General features: G+C 45.3%; 1 gene segment (V, D, J or C); it reads right to left on the bottom strand.

Moving 5' to 3' along the window:
• Positions 1 to 10,186: 10,186 nt before the first annotated feature.
• On the bottom strand, positions 10,187 to 21,143 carry LOC148149251 (immunoglobulin kappa variable 3-11-like). The segment is given in 3 exon segments: positions 10,187 to 11,063; positions 20,569 to 20,899; positions 21,086 to 21,143. Coding segments are annotated over 3 exon segments (387 nt in total).
• Between the last annotated feature and the right edge of the window lie 1,919 nt (positions 21,144 to 23,062).

Genomic DNA, 23,062 nt, shown 5'->3' with positions numbered 1-23,062 from the left:
AAAAAAACACATTTTGAATGGTGTTCCACAAGGATTCTGTGATGAGGCCTTAACAGGATACAAATGCTGCAGGAAGGATAGAAAGGGAGGCAAGAGAGGAGGAGGGGGAGTGGCATATTTGATAAGGGATAGCATTACAGCTGTACTGAGGGAGGATATTCTTGGAAATACATCCAGGGAAGTTATTTGGGTGGAACTGAGAAATAAGAAAGGGATTATGACTTTTTTCGGATTGTATTGCAAACAATACCCTCTGATAGTCAAAGGGTAATTGAGAATCAAATTTGTAAGGAGATTTCAGCTATCTGTAAGAATAATAGGATGGTTATGGTAGGGGATTTTAACTTTCCAACATAGACTGGGACTGTCATCATGTTCAGGGTTTAGATGGAGAAGAAGTTGTTAAGTGTGTACAAGAAAACTTTCTGATTCAGTACGTGGATGTACCCAGTAGAGAAGGTGAAAACCTTGACGTACTCTTGGGAAATAAGGCAAGGCAGGTGACTGAGGTGTCAATGGGGGAGCATTTTGGGCCAGCAACCATAATTCTATTAGTTTTAAATTAGTGATGGAAAAGTATAGACTAGATCTAAAAGATGAAGTTCTAAACTGCAGAAAGGCCAATTTTGACGGTATTAGGCAAGAACTTTCAAAAGCTGATTGGGTACAGATGTTCGCAGGTAAAGGAACGACTGGAAAATGGGAAGCCTTCAGAAATGAGATAACAAGAATCCAGAGAAAGCATATTCCTGTGAGGGTGAAAGGAAAGGCTGGTAGGTATAGGAAATGCTGGATGACTAAAGATATTGAGTGTTTGATTAAGGAAAAGAAGGAAGCATATGTCAGGTATAGACAGGATAGATCGAGGGAATCATGAGAAGAGTATAAAGGCAGTAGGAGTATACTTAAGAGTGAAATCGGGAGGGTAAAAAAGGGACATGAGATAGCTTTGGCAAATAGAATTAAGGAGAATCCAAAGAAATTTTACAAATACATCAAGGACAAAAAGGTAACTAGGGAGAGAATAGGGCCCTTCAAAGATCAGCAAGGCAGCCTTTGTGTGGAGCCGCAGGAGACGGGGGAGAAACTATTTTGCATCAGTATTTACTGTGGAAAAGGATATGGAAGGTATAGAATGTAGGGAAATAAATGGTAACATCTTGTGAAATGTCCATATTACAGAGGAGGAAGTGCTGGATGTCTTGAAACGCATAAAGGTGAATAGATCCCCGGGACCTGATCAGGTGTACCCTAGAACTTTGTGGGAAGCTAAGGAAGTAATTGCTGGGCCTCTTGCTGAGATACTTGTATCATCGATAGTCACAGGTGAGGTGCTGGAAGACTGGAGACTGGCTAACGTGGTGCCACTTTTTAAGAAAGCTGGTAAGGATAAACCAGGGAACTATAGACCAGTGAGCCTGAAGTCGATGGTGGGCAAGTTGTTGGAGGAAATCCTGAGGGACAGGAGGTATATGTATTTGGAAAGGCAAGGACTGATTAGCGATAGTCAACATGGCTTTGTGCGTGGGAAATCATGTCTCACAAACACAATTTAGTTTTTTGAAGAAGTAACAAAGAGGATTGATGAGGGCAGAGCGGTAGATGTGACCTATATGGACTTCAGTAAGGCATTCAACAAGGTTCCCCATGAGAGATTGGTTAGCAAAGTTAGATTTCACATGGACAACTCGCCATTTGGATACAGAACTGGCTCAAAGCGAGAAGACAGAGGGTGGTGGTGAAGGGATGCTTTTGAGAGTGGAGGTCTGTGACCAGTGGAGTGTCACAAGGATCAGTGCTGGGTCCACTACTTTTCGTAATTTATATAAATGATTTGGATATGAGCATAAGAGGTACAGTTAGTAAGTTTGCAGACGACACCAAAATTGGAGGTGTCGTCCACAACGAAGAGGGTTACCTCAGATTACAACAGGATCTTGATCAGATGGGCCAATGGGCTGAGAAGTGGCAGATGGAGTTTAATTCAGATAAATGTGAGGTGCTGCATTTTGGGAAAGCAAATCTTAGCAGGACTTATACACTTAATGGTAAGGCCCTAGGGAATGTTGCTGAACAAAGAGACCTTGAAGGGCAGGTCCATAGCTCCTTGAAAGTAGAATCGCAGGGAGAAAGGAAAGAGAAGGTGTTTGGTACGCTTTCATTTATCGGTCAGAGTATTGAGTACTGGAATTGGGAAACTTGAAAGGGTTCAGAAAAGATTTACAAGGATGTTGTCAGGGTTGGAGGATTTGCGCCATAGGGAGAGGCTGAGCAGTCTGGGGCTGTTTTCTCTGGAGCATCGGAGCCTGAGAGGAGGCCTTATGGATGTTTACAAAATTATGAGGGACATGGATAGGATAAATAGAATTCCTACGGTGTGGAAGAAGGCCATCAAGTCCAAGCAGCATTCCACCCAGAACCACACCCCTCTCCTATTGCTGTAACCCTACACTTCCCATGGCCAGTTCACCTAACCTGCATATCCTTGGACTGAGAATGGAGACTCGCGCACCCGGAGGAAACCCACTCAGACATGGGGAGAACAAGCAAACTCCACAAAGAAAATCACCTCAGGGTGGAATCGAAGCCAGCTCCCTGGTGCTGTAAGACAGTGGTGCTAGTCACTGTGCTACCCATTCCTCATCTTTGATCTAAATGCCTAATCCCTTATTCCCAGAATGCAACTCTGCTTTAGAATCCCCAGGTAGGGGGGACAAAGTTAAAAATCACACAACACCAGGTTATAGTCCAACAGGTTTAATTGGAAGCACTAGCTTTTGGAGCGCTGCTCCTTCACCAACCTTCACCTGAGGAAGGAGCGTCGCTCCGAAAGCTAGTGCTTCCAATTAAACCTGTTGGACTATAACCTGGTGTTGTGTGATTTGTAAATTTGTACACCCCAGTCCAACACCGGCATCTCCAAACCCAGGTAGGGGCACATCCTTCCAAAATCTACCCTGTCAGGGCCCTGGAGAATTTAAAATGTTTCAGTGAAATCTCCTCCCAACCTTCTAAATTCCAGGGAATCTTGATCCAGTCCCCTCCCTCGTTCATTAGACAATCCCCTCAACCCATCACATGAACTGTTGCTGTGTTTGATCAATTCAGTTAACATTTCAAGGAGGGAAGGAGAGAGAAAGACTCTTTCTGCTTTGAATTGATACCAAATATTGAAAAAGCAGGAAAATATTCTCACCAAATATTTTTCACATACTCGGAGGTCACTGGTGTGGTGTCCTTATATTTTTTATTCTTGCCTTTTCTCTTGTTCATGTCATTGAGGAGAACAGAGTCAACCGAGAAGGAAATGAACAGCAGAGTTTGTTTTCTCTGTTGATTAAATTCACCTTGTTTGCTCCTCTGAGCACCTGAAAGAAGGGGCAAGGCTCCGAAAGATTGTATTTTCCAATAAAACTGTTGGACAATAACCTGGTGTCGTATGATTTTTGACCTTGTCCTCTGATCACATTCAGGTTATTCCCACAAGCACTGCATGTTCTTGCTTCTCCAGGTCAGCAGGTGGCGATGTTGACTATGGCTTTCACAATGGTCTCCATCAGAGCGGACCCACAAATCAGGGACAGAGACCAGAGATTACAGGCCTTGCTCTTGCTCCTCAGTCCCAGACCCAAGCACAATGCGCCCCCTGGAATCCCGAGCCCTGTGCAGAATGCAAATGGTGTGACTGATCCTGCTGATTGTTCCCAACCTCACCAGGTCTCCACAGTCACTGAGATTATTTAAATACAGTCTTTGCCTATTAGGGTCCCTGATTGATGCGATACAGACTGAAATGGGTTAATAATACAGTATTGGGGGGGTTACACATGCAGATTGTCAAGTGGAAATCTGATGTTGTGGCTCTAACAGAGATCCGGGATTGGGGATTCCTGGATATCAGGTGTCCAGTAAAGATAGGAAAGAGGGAAAACTGTGGGAAGTGGTGGGATTGATCTGGTGCCAGACAGTACTGACCAACCTTCGGCCCTGAGATATGATGGAGATGAAGGGTGAACTGTGCCGGGCTTTAACTCACTGTTACCAGAGTAAAACAGGGATTACCCATTTCACAAGAATGGATCTAACAAACTAGGTGCATGTGAAACACCCACCCAGTCCCCGAGAGAGGGAGGGACAAGAACAATGACATTCTCAGGCAGAAAGGATGCTAAAAATGGTATCACCCCGAGAGTGAAGGGTGGAGTGGGGATAGTGGCAGCGACATCCCCTAGAGAGTGGGGAAAATAACACTGACACATTTAAAACTGTATTATCACAAGTGCGAATTCAAACAGACACCCACTCCGTCACACGGTGTTGAAGATGCACTGTCCTCATCAAAACATGTTTGCAAACCTCTTCATAACACATAAGGGGAGAGAAACATTGAAAACTGTATTATCACGAGTGAGAGATGGTGCATTTAAATCTTGTACCATGATGGTAAACGTTCCGAGCCATAAACAACACTGGTGCATTGACGTCATTATCTTATTAAACAACATTAAAACCTCGGCCAAACATTTTCCTGCAGACAGTGTATTTAAAATATCAAGAGTCTTCCCACATTGTTGGTATGATGAATGACGTAGCAAGGAAGCAGCAGCTGCCCCATGGACTCCAACAAAAGAGTGAGAACTGGCTCTTCATACGGAGCTGGCTCCCAAGAATCCAATTCAACAGCAGGGACCAAAGAACAAGGAACAATACAGCACAGGAACAGGCCCTTCGGCCCTCCAAGCCTGTGCTGACACATTTTGGCCTTCCTCACAGAAACTGTCTTCACCTACAGGATTCATAGCCCTCTATTCCCTTCCTATTCATGCATTATTTATTTATTGAATAATTCTATTCTGTCTGCTTCCACCCCCTCCTCTGGCAGTGTGTTCCAGATACTCAACTCCCTTTGTGGAAAATACTTATCTCACACATCTCTTTTAAATTCCCCCGCACCTTGAACCTCTGTCCCTGAGTAAGTGACGCATACACCCTGAAAAAAAACCTCATATTTTCCACACTACCTATGCCGTTCACAACTCTGTAATCTTCTAAGAGGACACACCTCATTTTCCCGTATTCCAATGAAAACAAAGCCAGTCTCTCCAACCTTTCTTCAGAACCACAATTCCCCATAACAGACAATATCCTGGTAAACATTTTATGCACCATCTTCAAAACATCCACATCCTTTTGGTAGTGTGCTGACCGGAAGTGCATGCGATATTCCAAGTGTGGTCTAACTATTGTTTGATAAAGCTACAGAATAACTTGTCAATCTTATACTCAGTGTCCCTTCCAATGAAGGCAAGCATGCCATAAGCCTTTTTTACTGCTTTACCTCCCTGTGCTGCACCTTCAGTGATCCGTGAACATGCACACCCAAATCTCTCTGCATATCAATACTCCAGAGGATTCTGCCATTCACTGTATAATTCTCACCTGTACATCACCTTTCAAAATGCATCACCTCACATTTGTCTGGATTAAGCTCCATCAGCCATTTTTCTATCCAAGCAGCCAACTGATCTATATCCTGCGTATCCTGTGACAAACCTTCTCATTTTCCAGAACTCTACCAATCTTTGTATTAACCGTAAACTTACTAATTAGACCAGCTGTGCCCTCCTCCAATTCATTTATGTAGAACACCACTGAACCCTGTGGAACATCATGAGTCTCCACCCTCTATTCTGAAAACTATCCTTCCATCACTGCCCTCTGTCTCCTGTGACTAAGCCAGTTCTGTATTTAATGCTGGGAACATTTTAGACAAGACACCTTGTTTCCAGCTCGTGACTGCAACTTGACCCAATTCATTCAGAAAGAGAAAAAGGACAATGTGCACCTGGGCCTGAGGCAGGGGCCCAAGCTCCAACACACTGACCTCACTTCACACCAATCTTCACACAGTGCAGGGTCATGAACTCAGGCCATCAATTCCTCTGTGACCGGGACGGAGTGGGAGAGTAGGGGGAATGTCGAAGAGTCAATAAGGATTAAAGCAAGATGGAGAGAGTGTGTTGGAAAGTGTTCAATGGAGGAAACATACTTTGTGATACCAAACATGCTTTGTGATACCCAATACTGACATAGTCCACGTGTATCATAGAATGAAAAAAAGCACAATCTGGAGACAATCAAAAATCACACCAAAGTACTCCGTTTGGATATATCACAGCATGCAGGGCATTTTCACTGTGATGCGATAAGTATCCTGGTCCGAAAGCTGTTCTCTTTTTTTTCTCTCTCTCTCCCCACGATTCTCCAGATGGAGCCGGTTAGATCCTCTCAAAGCCCCAGTTTATTTGTACTGTTCAGTGATGTGGGGATGTCGATGGTGGACTGGGGTACACCTGATGAAGGAGCAGCGTTTCGGAAGCTTGTGATTTAAAATGAACCTGTTGGCTCGAACCTGCTTTTGTTTAACTTCTGACTTTGTATTGTTCGGGCAGAGAGAAACAACTGCCTTCTAGTAACTATAGAGTACTTGCACAGCAGCTGAGGATTATGGGTAATGACTCTTTCCATTAGCCATGAATAAACCCACATTCATTCCAGTCGATTCCAGTGGGAATGATCTATCAGTTGCTTCCCAGATATTACATAGCTCACCACCGCCATCTCCAGGACAATTCGGGAAGGGCAACAAATAACCGACACGTCAACGCCCGCCCCATCCCAGGAGAAATCAAAATAAATGGCATACAATTCAAATGATCAAACTGGTGAGACGTGAATTCATCTCTTTGAAAGACTGGAGCCTCGGCCAGAAACAGAGCCATGACATGGGTGACCCTGGTTTGTCAGACTGAAAGGTGGAGTTTGGATTATCACTGGGATCAGCAAAAAATGAATTATATTCAAAGATCTAACAAACGGCTATCAAAGCGTGCCCCCAAACTGCAGAGAACAGCACTTGAGGCTTTGCGTCCCCATCTCCATCCTTGCTTGTTGCCATTCCCCTCTGTCCTGCAGAGGGCGGTGGTTTCTGGAAGTGGAACTGGCAGAGGGACAAGGTCATGTCCTCGGCCTGAGCAACTGCCTGACCTGCTGTGCTTTTCCAGCGCCACACTTCTCGACTCCAAGCACAACTATCCCTCAGGAGAATGAGCTGTGACACAAGAGGAAATGTGGGAGTGTTGGAAAGGCACCGGCAGCCTGGTCAGCCTGCAGAGGGGCAGAAACAGATTTGATGAATGAGCTGATATTCTCCCGAGCTGAGGTGCAGACTCAGGCTTTCAGAGCCACACAGTTTACATTGTTACTGCCCGTGGCTCCATGGGCAATGCTCCTGCCTCATCGTCAAAATGGTCATTGGGTTGAAAGCCACTTCAGAAATGAGAGCACAGAGTCAACAAAACAGATTTGTCTTGTCATTCGTTTCCTGCATGCGGGACCTCAACATCTTGTCCGGGAACGTGACTGCTCTGTGCTCACAGCTTTGAATATTCTGAGATGATTAAAAAAAACTGCACCAACAAGAGTTCTTCCCTCATTATCATGTAAAAGGGAGGAGTTAATATTTGGGGTTCAGTGATGTTTTATCAAAAAAGCAGCAACATTTTATTTTATTTCATTTTAGGTTGTTTTAAATTATTATATTTAAATTTTGTTTATCAAATTTTAGCCCGCTTGATTGGCACCACTTCCACACATATCCATCCCCTCCACACCAACATTCAGTAACATTTGTGTGTACTATCTACAAGATGCATTGCAGAAATTCACCAAAGGTCCTGAGACAACACCTTCTAAACCCATGATTACTTGAATCAAGAAGGACAAGGGCAGCATCACCCCAGCAAGTTCCTCTCCAAGCCATTCACCAGTTTGACTTGGAAACATCGTCACTGGGTCAGAATCCTGGAATTCCCTTCCTAAGGACATGATGAGTTTACCTCCAGCACAAAGATTGCAGCGGTTGAAGAAGGCAGCTCAGCACCATCTTGTCCAGGACAATTAAAGATGGACAGTAAAAACGCTAGGAAAATTAAGAGTAGGCGTGATTCGGGACCAGAAAGTGAGACTGTGATGTCTCAGTTATTCCTGGACATAGGTGTGATTACATCTCAAATACCGTATTGTGTGTAGTTTTGGTCTCCTTATTGAAGGAAGAATATAAATGCATTGGAGGTGGTTCAGAGGAGTTTTACCTGATTGATCGCTGGTATGAGTGGGCTGCGTGATGAGGAAAGATTGGAAAGGCTGGCCTTGTTCTCACTGGGGTTTAGAAGAGTGAGGGGTTTTCCTGTCCCACTGTATTCTCCAACTCCCTATCTGCCTCCCTCATGTGTCGTACCCTCCTGCCCTTTACTACACATGGAATTGAACTGTGCAGTCCTGAGGCCTATAACTTCCTTCTGGAACTAAGTCTCCAGGTATCTCCGGCACTCCCTGATATATCACTGCTTTTTCAATTCAGCCTTCATTCCAAACTCCCTGAGTGGGAGTTCCTGTAGTTTTATACATTCACTGCAGATGTATTTATCCTGAATCATTTCAATGCAATAAAAAAATGTTGATCTCACTTACAAATGAAAAATGGGACTTCAATGCTGGAATCTGTTTTCAGGATTGATGGTCTCGATGGTTTGATTCCATGAAATAACCTCATCTAATCTCTTCAGGGGTCGACGTTTCAGGTGTAACCCTTCTTCAGGAAGGGGGAGGGTAGGTGTCAGGGGAGTTGCAGATAAAGGGGTGGGTGGGAGCGAGGTGGTGAGGTGGGGATAGGTTGAGAAAGATAGAGAGTATGACCTGATTGGTCGATGGGAGAGATGAATCCAGAATTATCCCTCCCCTTGACTAACCATGCCCTAACCTCGACCTGTCTCCACCTATTCCCACCTAACCACCCTGCCCCGGCCACTCCCTTTATCTGCAGCTCCCACCCACCCTACTTCCTGAAGAAGGTTAACACCCAAAACGTCGATTTCTCCACCTCCTGATGCTGCCAGTCTTGCTGTGTTCTCCCAGCCTCCTGCTTGTCAACCTTGGATTCCAGCATTTGCAGTTTGTCTCTAATCTCTTCAGGGGCCAGGATGAGTGTGAGGAGATTGGGTTTTGATTGAACTACCCACAGACTGAAGTCAAAAAAGTAAAGTAAGAAAGGCAAGTGGATCAAATTCGAGAGAGCAAATTGTGAGCAAAAAGTAATTATTACCAGTTGAGCAATTGCAAAGGAGAGAGTGACAACATTGAATTGCTTCTGGTGTCATCCTCTGTGCCCTAACATTTCACAGAGCCAGCTCCACATCCTTCCATTGGCTTTGTCATTGAGAGGCAACATTTCCCTTCCCACAGCCCTTTTTAAAATGTCCTGTCCCAGGGAATCACTGAGGCAGAGAATACTTCACCTTTTCTGGGAAAGATAGAGAAATATAGGGTGTCAAGGAGCAGTTTCTCTGCCTTCAGGGTCTGACAGAAGGATGTGTGTAGTCTGTGGATTCTGGAGACAGATCACTGAGATATTCCTCACTCCCATCAACACCTGACTTTATTCTGACATTAGTTTCTATTCTTCATTATAAAGTACCCCCACCAGCTTCAGACTGGACATTTCACACCCAGCCCCCATTTCCCCACAATCAAGAACCAAACTTGCCCCATCTCAGGATTGCCCTCTGAATGTGGTGTCAGTGTGCTAATGCTGTTTGAATAAAGAGCCACAGTGGAATCTGTGACTGAATCCAAGGGGTTTCTGAGCCACCAGCAGCCTCCCCGCTGTGTGAGGGTCTGTTTGGATAAGATTTCAGCCCCATTGATTCCCACTGATACTAAAGCCCTCAAGTGAGATTATTGGAGTCACATGTGGACTAAGGAACACAACAGTCAGGTCAATGAGCTGCTCTGGAATCCACCCTGAGCCCTGGATGTCTCTCACTGAGATGGCCCAGGGGTTACAGAATATGACAGCAGAAGGTGGAACCAGTTTATTATTGACTGCCTTCCCCAGCCGTGACTCCCAGACACCCCAGATTTAACATTCTCAATCTTACTCCAGGGACACACAGGCCCATTCCATTGCACTTTAAGAGTAAGGAAAGCCCAAGTCTAATTTAAGAAATATTTATTTCCCAAAACCTGTGAAATTGTTATTCTGAGTAACAAGATGCTGCTGATCATATTCATCAATGCAGGGTTCCCAGTAGCTCTGGCCATTTCCAAAGCAACACGAGACAGAGACTGAATCTTCTTGATCTTTATTCCTTTCTCCAGATTTACATTGACAGAAAACAGACTTCAATTAACAGCCCAGACAGAGGAAGCTGCACAAATTCACAGCCACAATGGAGCTTGAGGAAAACACTTGTGGAGATTTTCTCAATGACATAAGAATCCTGTCCCTTTAAGTAGTGACAGAAGCTTAAATTCGAACTGGCGGCTGAGCAGGAAGGAGATCTGGTTTACTGAAGCAGAGACTTCAGAAGTTCACATTGTTTTTGTACAGCTGACAGTTTTCAGCATCTTCGAGAGGTTTTACTTGGCATCACAAGTCATCACTGTCCCCATAAAACACTCCCAGGACAGGGTCAGCACGGGGTTTCATACAGAGTAAAGCTTCCTTTTGATGATCCCAATGACCTGCCTTAACCCTTGAACCTCAGAAATGTCACCGAGCCAATCCCAAGAAGGAAGAGAGTTGAAATTCAGTGCTGACCATGACCTTCGTCCTGCCAGCTCAGCCCTGTTCTATTTAAAGTTGTGTCTCCTCTGTGGACTGTCTTGAACACTCTACACACATTCTGATCTCCTGATGCTCTTGCTGAGGGGAGAGGGGAGGGTCACATGGGTGAGGGCACAGGAGAAGCGAGCGTTGGACTCCCAGTCAGACCCAGAGAGGGTCAGCAGGCTGCTGACACTGTAGGTGCTGTCCGAAGCTCGCAGGTAGTTGCTGGTCTGAACCCCGTCCAAAATGACTGCACCGTCCTTCTTCCACTGCACCTCCAGCTCATCGGGATAGAAGTGATTGGCAAGGCACACCAGGGTGGCAGTGCCCTTGGCATTGACCTGCTCTGGGGAGGGGGGCAACAGGGTCAGCTTGGGCTGAGAGTTCTCACGGCCTGAAAGACAAGAGAAACAATTTTAATCCCTGCCATTCAAAGGGATTACAACTCTGAACATTCACTGGCAAAGCAATCCATTTGAACATTTGTATTCAATACCTAACAAACCCCATAAAAGGACAGGGCCTTTTAAAATTGCTTCTTGGGATGTGAGTGTCACTGGCAGGGCCAGCATTTATTACCCATCCCTAATTGCTCCTGAGAGGGTGATGGTGAAAGAGAAGGGCAGTTTTGGATCATTCTTTAGGGAATGAATGTGGGCAGCTGGAAGGGCTCTCAATGGGGGAGCACTTCAGTGACAGTGATCAGAACTCAGTGAGATTGAGAGTCGGGATGGAACTGGAGAACAATGGAGCAAGTGTGAAAGTTTTCATTTGGGAACAAAACCATTTTCCTAAACTGGGCAGGGATTGGGTAAAAGTGGGCTGAAAGACAAAATGCAACGGTGAAATTTACCAGGACCTGAGGAAAGCAAAGAGCTGACAGGATGAAATGTGTCCAAATGAAGTCAGGGAAATCCCAGTGATGTTTTATAATCACAGAAAGAACAAGAGAATGAAGGAATGTGTGAGGCCCATTCGAGAGCAGGAAGGGAACTTGTGTGCAGTGGTGGAAGATGGAGCAATGGTTCCTCATGAAAACTTCTGGTCTGTTTTCACAAAAGAGAGGGACATATATAGCAGTAACTGTAGTTCAGGAGGAGGACTGTGCAATATTGGAACATCATCCGTCACATCTGAAAGACTCCCAGTTCATCCAATGAAAAGAAAGATTCATGCTGTCCTAAAGATATTTGCAGACAGTGTGGAACTTGTTTGAAATGTGGTCACTGTTGTAATGTAGGAAATGTGGAAGCCAGATTGTACACAGCAAGATCCCACAAGTAACAATGAACCAAGGAACATTTTGAGTGATGTTTGTTCAGGAATAAGTATCAGCCTGAATATGATTCCAAGAGAAAGTAACTAGAACAGTTCGATAGAAAATGAGGAAATGAAAGTTAAAGGAGAAGGGAGGAATACTGGTTAATGATGGGATTGATTGTTACGAGAAAATAAAAGGAAAGGCACAGAGTATTGTGAATGTCAGATTGTACTGAGGAAACTTAAAAGTGCAGGGAAGCTCAGTTTTGAACAAGCTTAAAGGTTTTGTCTCTTAACACACGAACCATTCGGAATAATGTAGACAAAGTGGTACCACACAAACCAAGGGAAATCAAGTTTGCGAGGAGTTTAAACTAACTAAAGAAGGTAGGAGCTCAGGAGAAGTTATTAAAGTATCCAGACCAAGTAATAGGATCAAGAGTATGGAAAGGATCAAGAATCGAACTTGAGGCACCGCAGGGTGGAATGGTGGATCAGTGGGTAGCACTGCTGTCTCACAGCTCCGGAGACACAGACTCAATTCCAACTGACTGTCTGTGTGGAGTTTACACATTCTCCCCGTGTCTACTTGGGTTTCCTCCCATTGTCACAAAGCTGTTTTGGTAAGGAGAATTATCCATGGGAATTGTAGGGTGGGTGGGATGCTTTTTTGGAGGGTCAATCTGGGCTGAATGGCCTGCTTCCACACTGTAGGGATTCTGTGATTTCTAAAGGAGATAACTATGAGAAGGAGGCAGTCAGTGCATGACTGAGGGTGTTGTACTTCGATGCATCGAGTATATGAAACAAGGTAAATGAGCCTGTAGTGCAGGGACGTGGCTGCAAGGGGATCAGGGCTGGGAACTAAATATCCAGGGATGCACATCCTAATGAAAGGAAATGTGAGGGGATAGTGGGTCAAGTGTGAAGGAGGAACTGAAGGTAATCCTTGTTAGTCAGGAAATGGTTTTGGGGAGATTGATGGTATCAAAAATTGTAAGTCCCCAGGAGCCAGCAAGTCATCAGAGTATTTAAGAAAGTGGGTGTAGAAATAATGGACACATTGCTGATCATTTTCCAACATTCTGTCGACTCTGACAGAGTTCCAATGAACTGGACAGTATCCAATGTAACCCCACTTTTTAATAAAAGGAGGGAGAGTGAAAATGAGGAATTATACATGAGGAAAACGCTGGAGTCAGTTATTAAAGATACAGTAACCGAGCATTTGGAAAGCAGTGACAGGATCGGTCCAAGTCATCATGGATTTACTAAAGGGAAATCAGGCCTGACACATCTTCTGGAAGGTTTTGAGGATGTGATCAGTGGAGAATGGACAAGGCTGAATCAGTGGACAACAAAACTTGATGAAAAAGTTCAGCAGGTCTGGCAGCATCTGTGGACAGCAATCGAAGTTAACATTTCAGATTGAGTGACCCTCCCTCAGGACCCAGTGGATGTTGTGTTCTGGACTTTCAAAAGGCTTTTGACAAGGTCCCATACAAGAGATTAGTGAGCAAAATTAAACCTCATGGTATTGGAGGTAATGTATTGACATGGAGAGAGAACTCATTGGCAGATAGAAAGCAGAGAGTTGGAATAAATGGGTCCCTTTCAGAGTGGCAGGCAGTGATGAGTGGGGTACCGCAGGGTTCAGTGCTGGGACCCCAGCTGTTCACAATATACATAAATGATATGGTCAAAGGAATTGAATGCAATCCCTCCAAATTTGCAGATGACACTCAGCTGGGTGGCAATGTGTGCTGTGAGGAGGATGCTAAGAGGCTGCAGAGTGACTTGGACAGGCTGGCTGAGTGGACAAATACTTGGCAAAAGCAATCTAATTTGGGTAAGTGTGAGATTATCCACTTTGGTGGTAAAACAGGAAGTCAGATTATTAGTGAATGGTGTAAGTTTAGGAAAAGGTGAGGTGCAATGAGAGTTGGGTGTCATGGTGGAACAGTAACTGAAAGGGGGCATGCAGGTGCAGCAGGCAGTGAGGAAAGTTAATGACATGCTGGCCTTCACAGTGAGAGGATTTGTGGACTGGAGTAAGGATGTCTTGCGGAATTAAGGCCTCAGCTTGAGTATTATGTGCAGGTTTGGTCTCCTAGTCTGAGGAAGGACATTCTTGCTATTGAGGGAGTCCAGCGAAGGTTCACTGGAAGGGAAGGGACGGCAGGACTGACATATGAGGAAAGACTAGATCAACTGGGCTTGTACTCACTGGGATTTAGAAGAATGAGAGGAATCTCACAGAAACATATAAAATCCTGATGGGATTTGACAGGCTTGATGCTGGAAGAATGTTCTTGATATTAGGAAAATCCAAAACTAGGGGTCACAGTCGAAGATTAAGGGTTAAGTTATTCCTCTGTTGTGAACCTGTGGAATCAAGGGATATGGGGGTGGAGTGGGAATAGGATAATGAGATTGGGTAATCAGCCATGATCATATTGAACGGTGGTGCAGACTCAAAGGGCTGAGTGGCCGATTCCTGCAGCCATTTTCAATGTTCTATGTTTCTAATGATAGGTACATGTGAAGGGGGTGGGAGTAGGGTGAGGGAGGAGCAGGTTTACCTTGTCAGGAAGAACTGAAATTACATCGACAGCAAGAGGAAATATGGAGTTGGAAAGCATAGAATCTGTGTGAGTCAACTGCAGGACCCACAAAATAGCAAAGGGCTTGATGGGAATTATGTCCAAGTCTCCTCTCAGTAGTCGGGATGTGGGGCAGAAAATAAATCAGGAGATAGAAAACGCATGTAAGAAAGGGATTATTACAATAATCATGGGGACTGCAATATGCAGGTGGACTGGGAAAGTCAGGTTGGGAATGGATCTCAAGGAAAGGAATTCATGGAATGTCTGAGAGATACTTTTTTTGGAAAAGCTTGTGGTAGAGCCACTAGGAAACAGGTAATTCCGGATTCAGTGATGTGTAATGAGGCAGCCCTGATTGGGGAGCTGAAGGTGAGTGAACCCTGAGGGGGCAGTGACCATAATGTGATACAATTCACCCTGCAGTTCGAGAGGGAGAAGCTGGGAATTATATGCAATAATATCAATGAGCAAGTTAGACAAAGGAGAGCCAATGGACATGATCTGTTTGGGTTTCCAGAAGGCCTTTGACAAGTTGCCACACAGGAGGCTGCTAAATAACATAAGAGGCCATGGGGTTTGGGGCCCAGTACTGACGTGGACAGAGAGTGGAAATAAATGGGTCTTTTGCAGGATGGCAGCTGGTGCCTCATGCAGTTCAGCAGGGGGCAGTGTTGGGACCTCAGCTATTTATGTAACAATTAATTATATATTAACGATCTGGGAAAAGGAACTGAGGGCATTGTTCCTAAATTTGCTGATGACACAAAGATGAGGGGAGGGACATGGAGAGTTGAGGAAGCAGGGAGGCTGCAGAAGGACTTGGAAAGACTCAGAGAGTGGGCAAAGAAGTGACAGATGGAATACAAAGTGGGAAAGTATGAGGTTGTGCCCTTAGGTTGGAACAATAGAGACTCAAACTGTTTTCTAAATGGGAAAATTTGGAATTCTGAAACATAAAGGGACTTAGGAATCCTCTTTCAGATTTCACTTAAGATTAATATGTCAGTTCAGTTGGCAATTAGGAAGACAAATGCAATGTTAGCATTCATTTCAACTGAGTTAGAATACAAGAGCAGGTGTGTCCTGCTGAGGATGTATGAGACTCTGGTCAGACTGCATTTGGAATATTGTGAACAGTTTTGGGACCTGTATCTAAGGAGGGATGTGCTTGCATTGGGGGAGATCCAGAGGAGGTTTATGAGAATGACCCTGGGGGTGACAGCCTGGTCTGTCGAGGAGAGATTGAGGACTGTGGATGTGTACTTGATAGAGTTCTTAAGGACATGCGGAGATCACATTGAAACTTACAGAATACTGAGAGGCCTGGATAGAGTGGGCGGGGATGAGATGTTTCCACCAGTAAGAGAAACATGGACCAGAGGGCACAGCCACAGAATTTAGGGATAATCCATGAGGACTGAGATGAGGAGGAATTTCTTCTGCCAGAGGGTGGTTAATCTGTAGAACTCATGCTGTGGAGGTGAAGGCATTGAATGTGTTTCGGATGGACATTGATAGGTTCCTGATTGGGAAGGCGATCAAAGATAATGGGAAGAAGGCAGGAGAATGTTCATGAGAAACACATCAGCCATACCCAAATGGCACAGCAGTCTTGATGGGCCGAATGGCCTAATTCTGCTCTGTTATCATATTGTCTTTTGAACAGACTCTGCCAAACCCTGGAACACTGAAAGGCCTGGATTTGAGCCCAGCTGGAGCTGTTTGTCATCAGAACTTTATCAAGGGATAACCAGGGAGTGGTGAGAGTGTGCACCCTCTTCCATGTGGGAACTTTAGGATGCTTCCCAGCTCCTGGAATACCATGAATACAGGAAGTGTGGTCAGTGACAGCAGTTGGAGCTCTGGGTTTCGGAGCTTGAGCAGCAGCTGGTGTCAGTGTGGAGCATCTGTGAGGCAGAGAGCTCCGTGGAGAGCACGTTTCTAGATGTGGTCACTCTGCAGCTTCAGAGTATGCAGGGAGAGAGGGAATGGGGGAGCAGCAGACAGTCCAACAGGACTATGCCGCTAGTACAGGAATCCCCGAGTGCATCCCACTCTCCAACCAGGATTCAGTTTGGAATCCTGATGAGAATGATGGTTCATCTGGGGAGTGCAGCCAGAGCCAAGTCCATGGCACCACGGGGACTCAGCTGTACAGGGAGGCACAAGGAAGACTGGAAGAGCGACAGTGAGAGGAGATTCGAGAGTGAGGGCAATCAGTAGGTGTTTCTGCAACTGCAGATGGGAATCCAGGATGGTGTGTTGTCTCCCACCCTGAGGGGAGAGGGGGAACAGGCAGCAGTTGTGGTCCCAGTGACAAAGGGAGAAAGGGGATGTGGTCCTGCAGTCAGAATTTAGGGAGCTCTGGAGGCAATTAGCAACAGCAGCTCAAAATTGTGAATCTCTGGACTACTCCCAGTGACCAATGCAAATGAGGATAGGAACAGAAGGATAAGGCAGGGTGTATCTGAGGCTGGAAAGATGGTCCAGGAGGGAGCGTTTGAGATTCTTGGGACATTGGGAATGACTTTGTGGGAGATGTGACCTCTATAGACCAGATGGGTTGCTCCTGAACAGAACTGAGCTCCTTGTGCGGTGATTTGCTGGTGCTGTTGGAGAGGGTTTAAATGAACATGGAAGGGGGACTGTGGGAACCAGGAGGAAATATCAGGGAGGAACACCAAGGAAAACAGAATCATGGAAGAGATAGATACTCTTAAGTAAGGAATAGTAACTTTCTTGGCCAGGTCACAGTGAGGGAGAGAGTAATAATTTCTAAATCCAACTGACTGTGTGCATGTATGGGCCTGCGTGGAGTATGGGGAGTAAGATTGGGGAGTTACAGACGCATATTACCAAGTGGAAGTCTGGTGTTGTTGCTCTTACAGATGAGGCTCAAATGAGGACAGGACTGGGTGTTAAATATTCCTGGATACAAGGTGTTCAATAAAGATAGGAAAAGGGGAAGAAGGTGTGGGATTGGTTAAGATCGGTGCAGAGCTGGAGAAAGAGGATGTCCCAGAGGGGTCAAGGGCAGAATGGATTTGGTTTGAGATAAGGAACAAAAAAGGTGCAATCAGGTTGTTCAGTGCAGTCTGTCGGTCACCAACTAGAGGGAAGGATGTAGAGGAAGAAATCTGCAAGAAATTCACAGCACACTTTTGGGTAACTTTAATTATCAGAATATAGAATGAAATCGGAGCAGTGTGAAGGGCAGAGAGGGGCCAGAGTTGTGAGAGTGTGCTCGGGTGAATTTTCTCCAACCGTGTGTTCCCATTCCCATCAGAAAGGAAACTCTGCCAGACCTGGATCTTGGGAATGAGGAGGCCCATGTAGATCAAGTATCAATGGGAGGACATTTAGGGAATTGTATCACAAGGATTAGGGAGACAGTGGAAAAGGACAAAGGACAATCCAGAGTAAAGTCATGACCATGGATCATATCCCATGGATCACCTCCAAATGTCTCACTCTTAGAATTTTCATATTCTATTTTAAAACAGAATATGAATGAGTTACCAATCTAATATTTTGCCGCAGTATTTATGGTTGAGAAGGACATCGAAGTGAAGGAAATTTGGGAAATAAATGTTGATGTCTTAAGAAGAGTCCATATTACAGAAGAAGAGATGCTGTAATCTGTTCTTTAAACTCATAAAGGTAGATAAATCCCCAGGAACTGATCAGCTCCATCCCAGTACTTTGTGGGAAGCTTGGGAAGAGACTTTGACACCCCTTGGTGAGATGTTTGTATCATCAACAGCCACGGGTGATGTGCTGGAAGACTGGAGCTTGGCTAATTTTGTGCTGATATTTAGGAAGGTCTGCAAGGAATACCCTGGGAATTATAGACCGGTGAGTTGTTGGAGGGGATTTTGACAGACAGGATCGAAATGCATTTGGAAAGACAAGGATTGATTAAGGATAGTCCACATGACTTTGTCAGTGGGAAAGCATGTCTCACAAATTTGATTGAATTTTTTGAAGACATGACCAAGACGATAGCTGAGGGCAGAGTGGTAGACATTATCTACATGGACTTTAGCAAGACTTTTGACAAGGTGCTGCATGGACAACTGGTTAGATCAAGTTGGATCCAGGGAAGCTAACTGATACAAAGTTGGCTTAATGGTTGGAGACAGAGAGTGGTGGTAGATAATGGTTTTCAGACTGGAAGCCTGTGACCAGATATGTGGCAAAAAGATTGGTTCTGGGTTCATCATTGTTTGTCATTTATAGAAACAAATTGAATGAGAATATAGGGGCCATGGTTTGTGAGTTTGCAGATGACACTAACATTGGTAGTTTCATGGACAGAGAAGAAGGCTATTTGAGAGTACATTTACATTACACATTGAGATAATAAGGAGGTGTTACATTTTGGTACAAAAACCAGGCCAGGGCTAACACAGTTAATTGTGGGGCCATGGGGAGTGTTGTCAAACAGGGAGACCAAGGGGTGGAGGCACATAGAGGATTGAAACTGGTGTCAAATGGAGACAGGGTGGTGAAGAAAGCATTTGGTACAATTGCTTCTATCGGTCAGAGCATTACGTGTGGGAGTTGTTACGATTCTCCAAGGTATTGATCAGGCCCATTCCCAGTCACCCTGCTATTGGAAGGATGTCATTAAATTGGAAAGGGTGTAAAAAGGATGACAAGGATGTCACCGAGACTGGAGGGTTTGAGTTATAAGGAGAGGCTGGTTTGGCCTGGGCTATTTCCCTTGGAAGGTCAGAGACTGCTGGGTGACATTTTAGAGGTTTATAAAATGATAATGGGCATAGATAAGATGACTAGCTCAGGTTTATTCCCCAGAGTAAGGGAGTCCAAAACTAAACAGCAGAGGAGGTTTAAAGCAAGAGGGGAAAGATTCAAAAGGGACCTGAGGTGCATCTCGTTCACATAGAGGGTGGTGGGTGTATTGAATGAGCTGCCAGAGGAAGTCGTAGAGGTGAGTATGATAACAACATTTAAAAGGCATTTGAACAGGTACCTGGACAGGAACGGTATGGGGGAAATTAGCGAAATGCAAGCAAATGGGACTACGGGAATATATAAGGGGAATAATTCATGAAGGATGTGAATATTTTGGAGATGGGGTAAAAAAATTCCCATAGAAGGTTCAGGGATGAGGAATGTCAGTTATGAACAAACTTTGGAGAAGTTTGGACTGTCTTTCTTGGAGAAGTGAAGGCTGAGAGGAAATATTTTTGAGGAATTCAAAATCAGGAGGTGTCTGGCCAGAGGAAATAGGGAAAAAATGTTCCCACTCAAGAAAGTATTGAGAAGGAGAGGGCACAGATTTAAAGTAATTAGTGAGAGAATCAAAAGTGAGATGAGGAAAAACATTCTCAGCCAGTGAGTGGTTAAGGTGTGGAATGCACTGTCTGAGAGTGTGGTGGAGGCAGCTTCAATTGAAACATTCCGAAGGGAATGAGACTGTTATTCGAAAAGGAACAATATGCAGGGTGACAGGGAGAAGGCAGGAGAATGACACTCAGTGAATTGCTCATTCGGAGAGTCGGTCCAGACAGGATGGGTGGAATGGCCTCCTTGTGCATTGTAACAACTCTGTGATTGTGTGATTGAGCAGAGTTAAAGCTGGGGGAGGTGGGAGCTCGGTGTCTAACTGTGCTGCTGCTGCTGCTGCTGCTGCTGAGGTCAGTGAGATCAGAGACTGGGACAGGGAGCCAGAGCTCACATCAAACTCTGCCTGTGTCTGACACACTGAGACTGGCAGGAGGCTACTCACTGATTTCACTCCATGCTGCAGGAATGGGACCACAGGCTGCAAATGGACAGAGCTCCTCCACACGGTGAGTAAAACTTACTGACTTATATCTTGCTGCTTAAAGGGACAATGGAACTAAAGAAATACAGCTGGACACCCTGTTAGACACAGTGCTCCTTCATCAACTATTTCATTCACTGCAGCTTCTCACTAATACCTTCAACAATTCAGCATTTGTGTTTTAGAAAGTGTGTTTCAGTATTGACAGGGTTAATAACGGAGGATTGACGTTTACTTACTCAGTCGGAGCTTGGTTCCTTTCCCGAACGTAATAGGGGGAGCTGCTTTCCTGCATACAGTAATAGTCAGCGACATCCTCATTCTGAACGTTGCTGATTGTCAGGGTGAAACTGGTCCCTGATCCACTGCCGGTGAATCGATTGGAGACTCCTGTGAATCGATTTGTTGCATCATAGATCAGGAGAGAGGGTTTCTGACCTTCTCGCTGCTGGTACCATCTAACCCACTTGCTAACAGATTGACTGGCCGTACAGGTGATTGTTGCAGTCTGGCCCAGTCCCACTGACAGCACTGGGGGAGACTGGGTCATGGTGATGTCCCCATTGATACCTGAGGGGTCAGAGAGAAACACAGTGAAGTCAGAACTGTCACAGAAAGAGCCTGTCAAATGAGAGATTGTTGGAGACACTGAGCATTCCTCTGGTTTCAGCATTTTTCCTTCAATCACAAGTCAGTGGAATTGAAGAGAAATGGAGAGCAGCTAAAGATTCAAGGTGGAAGGAGAGAGATTTGTACCTGCAACACAGAATGCCAGGGGCCAGATCAGCTGGATGTGTGAAATCATGGTGTGTGCTCCTGTCCCTGGGCCTGGTTCCTGATAAACTCTCCCTTCACTGGGCTCTGCTTTATAAAACTGCAGCCTGTGAGAGTCTGACTGGGTGTTCCTCAGTATGTAAATGGCATCAGGCAGAGAGAGCCACGTCAGCCCCTCACACTTCCTCTCTCTCTCTGTCTCAGAGTCATTGATGTGAACAGCAGTGAATGAGGCCATTTGGCCCATTGTATCTGTGCTGGTAAACAGCGATCTGATGACACTAAACCCATCCTCCAGCTCTTGGCCCATTACCCTGGAGGTTACAGCAACACAAGGGAATATCTAAACACTGCTCCAATGTCATGAGAGTTTGTGACTCAACCAGCCTTTCAGGCAGTGAGTTCCAGACTCCCACCACCCTCTGGGTGAAAACAGTTCTCCTCAATTCCCCTCTCACTCTCCAATTTGACTGGGCCTGGACTCACTCGAGTTTAGAAGGATGAGAGGGAATCTGATTGAAACATATAAAATTCTAACAGGGCTGGGCAGGGAGGAGGTTTCCCCTGGTTGGCGAGTCTGGAACCAGGGGACCCAGTCTCAGGGGGATACAGGATAGACCATTTAGGACTGAGATGAGGAAACATTTCTTCACTCAGCTGGTGGTCAACCTGTAGAATTCTCTACCACTGAATATATTCAAGAAAAGGAGAGAGATAATTGTTTTGTATTTTAACAGCATGAAGGGAATGGGGAGAAAGCAGGAATATGGCTTTGAGAGAGAGGGTCAGCCATGATCATACTGAGTGACAGAGCAGACTCAAAGGGCGAAATGGCCTGCTCCAGCTCCGAGTCTCTGTGTGTCCATGTCTGTGTTACCTTCAATCTCGGTCCCTGGTTACTGAGTCCTTCACTCATGTAAAAAGTGCCTTCCTACCCACACTATCACTGCCCCAAATAATCTTATACCCCTCTATCAGGTCCCCTCTCAGCCTTCACTGCTCCAAGGAAAACAACCCCAACCTTTCTAATCTTATCTCAAAGCTCACATTCAGGCAGCATTCTGGGAAATCTCCCCGTACCCTCTCAAATACAATCACCTCCTTCCCAGAATGTGGTGACCAGGACCTGTCCTCTTCTCTCTCTCTCTCTCTCTCTTTCTCTATCTCTCTCTCTCTCTCTCTATCTCCCTTTCTGACTCACACCTTACACTTCTTTCTCTCTACCTCTATCTCTCTCTCCCCCACTGTTAATCTCTTTCATATTCTTTTTCTCTGTCTCAAAGCCACTCCCTCCAACTCATTCCCAGTTCCTCACTCTGTCTCATAATCTCTATTTCTGCATCTTTCTCTGTCTCCGTCACTCACTCCATCTCTCGCTATAATTGAAAGCATCCAAATGTTATCTGCCCCTCTCTATTCCTCCCTCTCTTTCTCTCCCTCCCTCTCTGCATCCCAATCTACAGTCTCTCTCCCTCCCTCTCTGGCATTCTGTCTCCAACCATACTCATCTCTCTCTCTCTCACACACACACACACACACAGCCAACCCTACCCTCTCTCTCTTGATTCCCTTCACTCTTGGTATCACACCCATCCTATCTCTTTCTCTCTCTCCATGCCTTTCAGTCACATCTTGTTTCTCTCTCTATCCCTCAACCTCACCATTTCTACCACCCTCTACCTCTCTCTTGGTCCCCTCACATATCTCAAACTGTCTCAGATGCTCCTCCCTCTATCCCCGCTCTCTCTCTCTCTCTCTCTTGCGCACACACACACTCTCTCACACAGACACACTCACACACACACACACTCTCTCTCTCTGTCTCACTTCTCTCTCTTTCTGACAGTGTCCTGGGTGGTGACAGTTGAATGCAGGATAAATCTCCCTCAGCTCTGCACCACTAATGGACATTAACCCTTGACCCCAGAAAGATGTATTTTCCTGGAGTAACTCCCCATT

Source organism: Chiloscyllium plagiosum, unplaced genomic scaffold (genome assembly GCF_037043375.1).
Source record: "Chiloscyllium plagiosum isolate Xiang-an unplaced genomic scaffold, Cpla_swu_hap1 HiC_scaffold_9, whole genome shotgun sequence".
Taxonomy (NCBI): domain Eukaryota; kingdom Metazoa; phylum Chordata; class Chondrichthyes; order Orectolobiformes; family Hemiscylliidae; genus Chiloscyllium; species Chiloscyllium plagiosum.
This window is presented reverse-complemented; position numbering and strand designations above follow the sequence as displayed.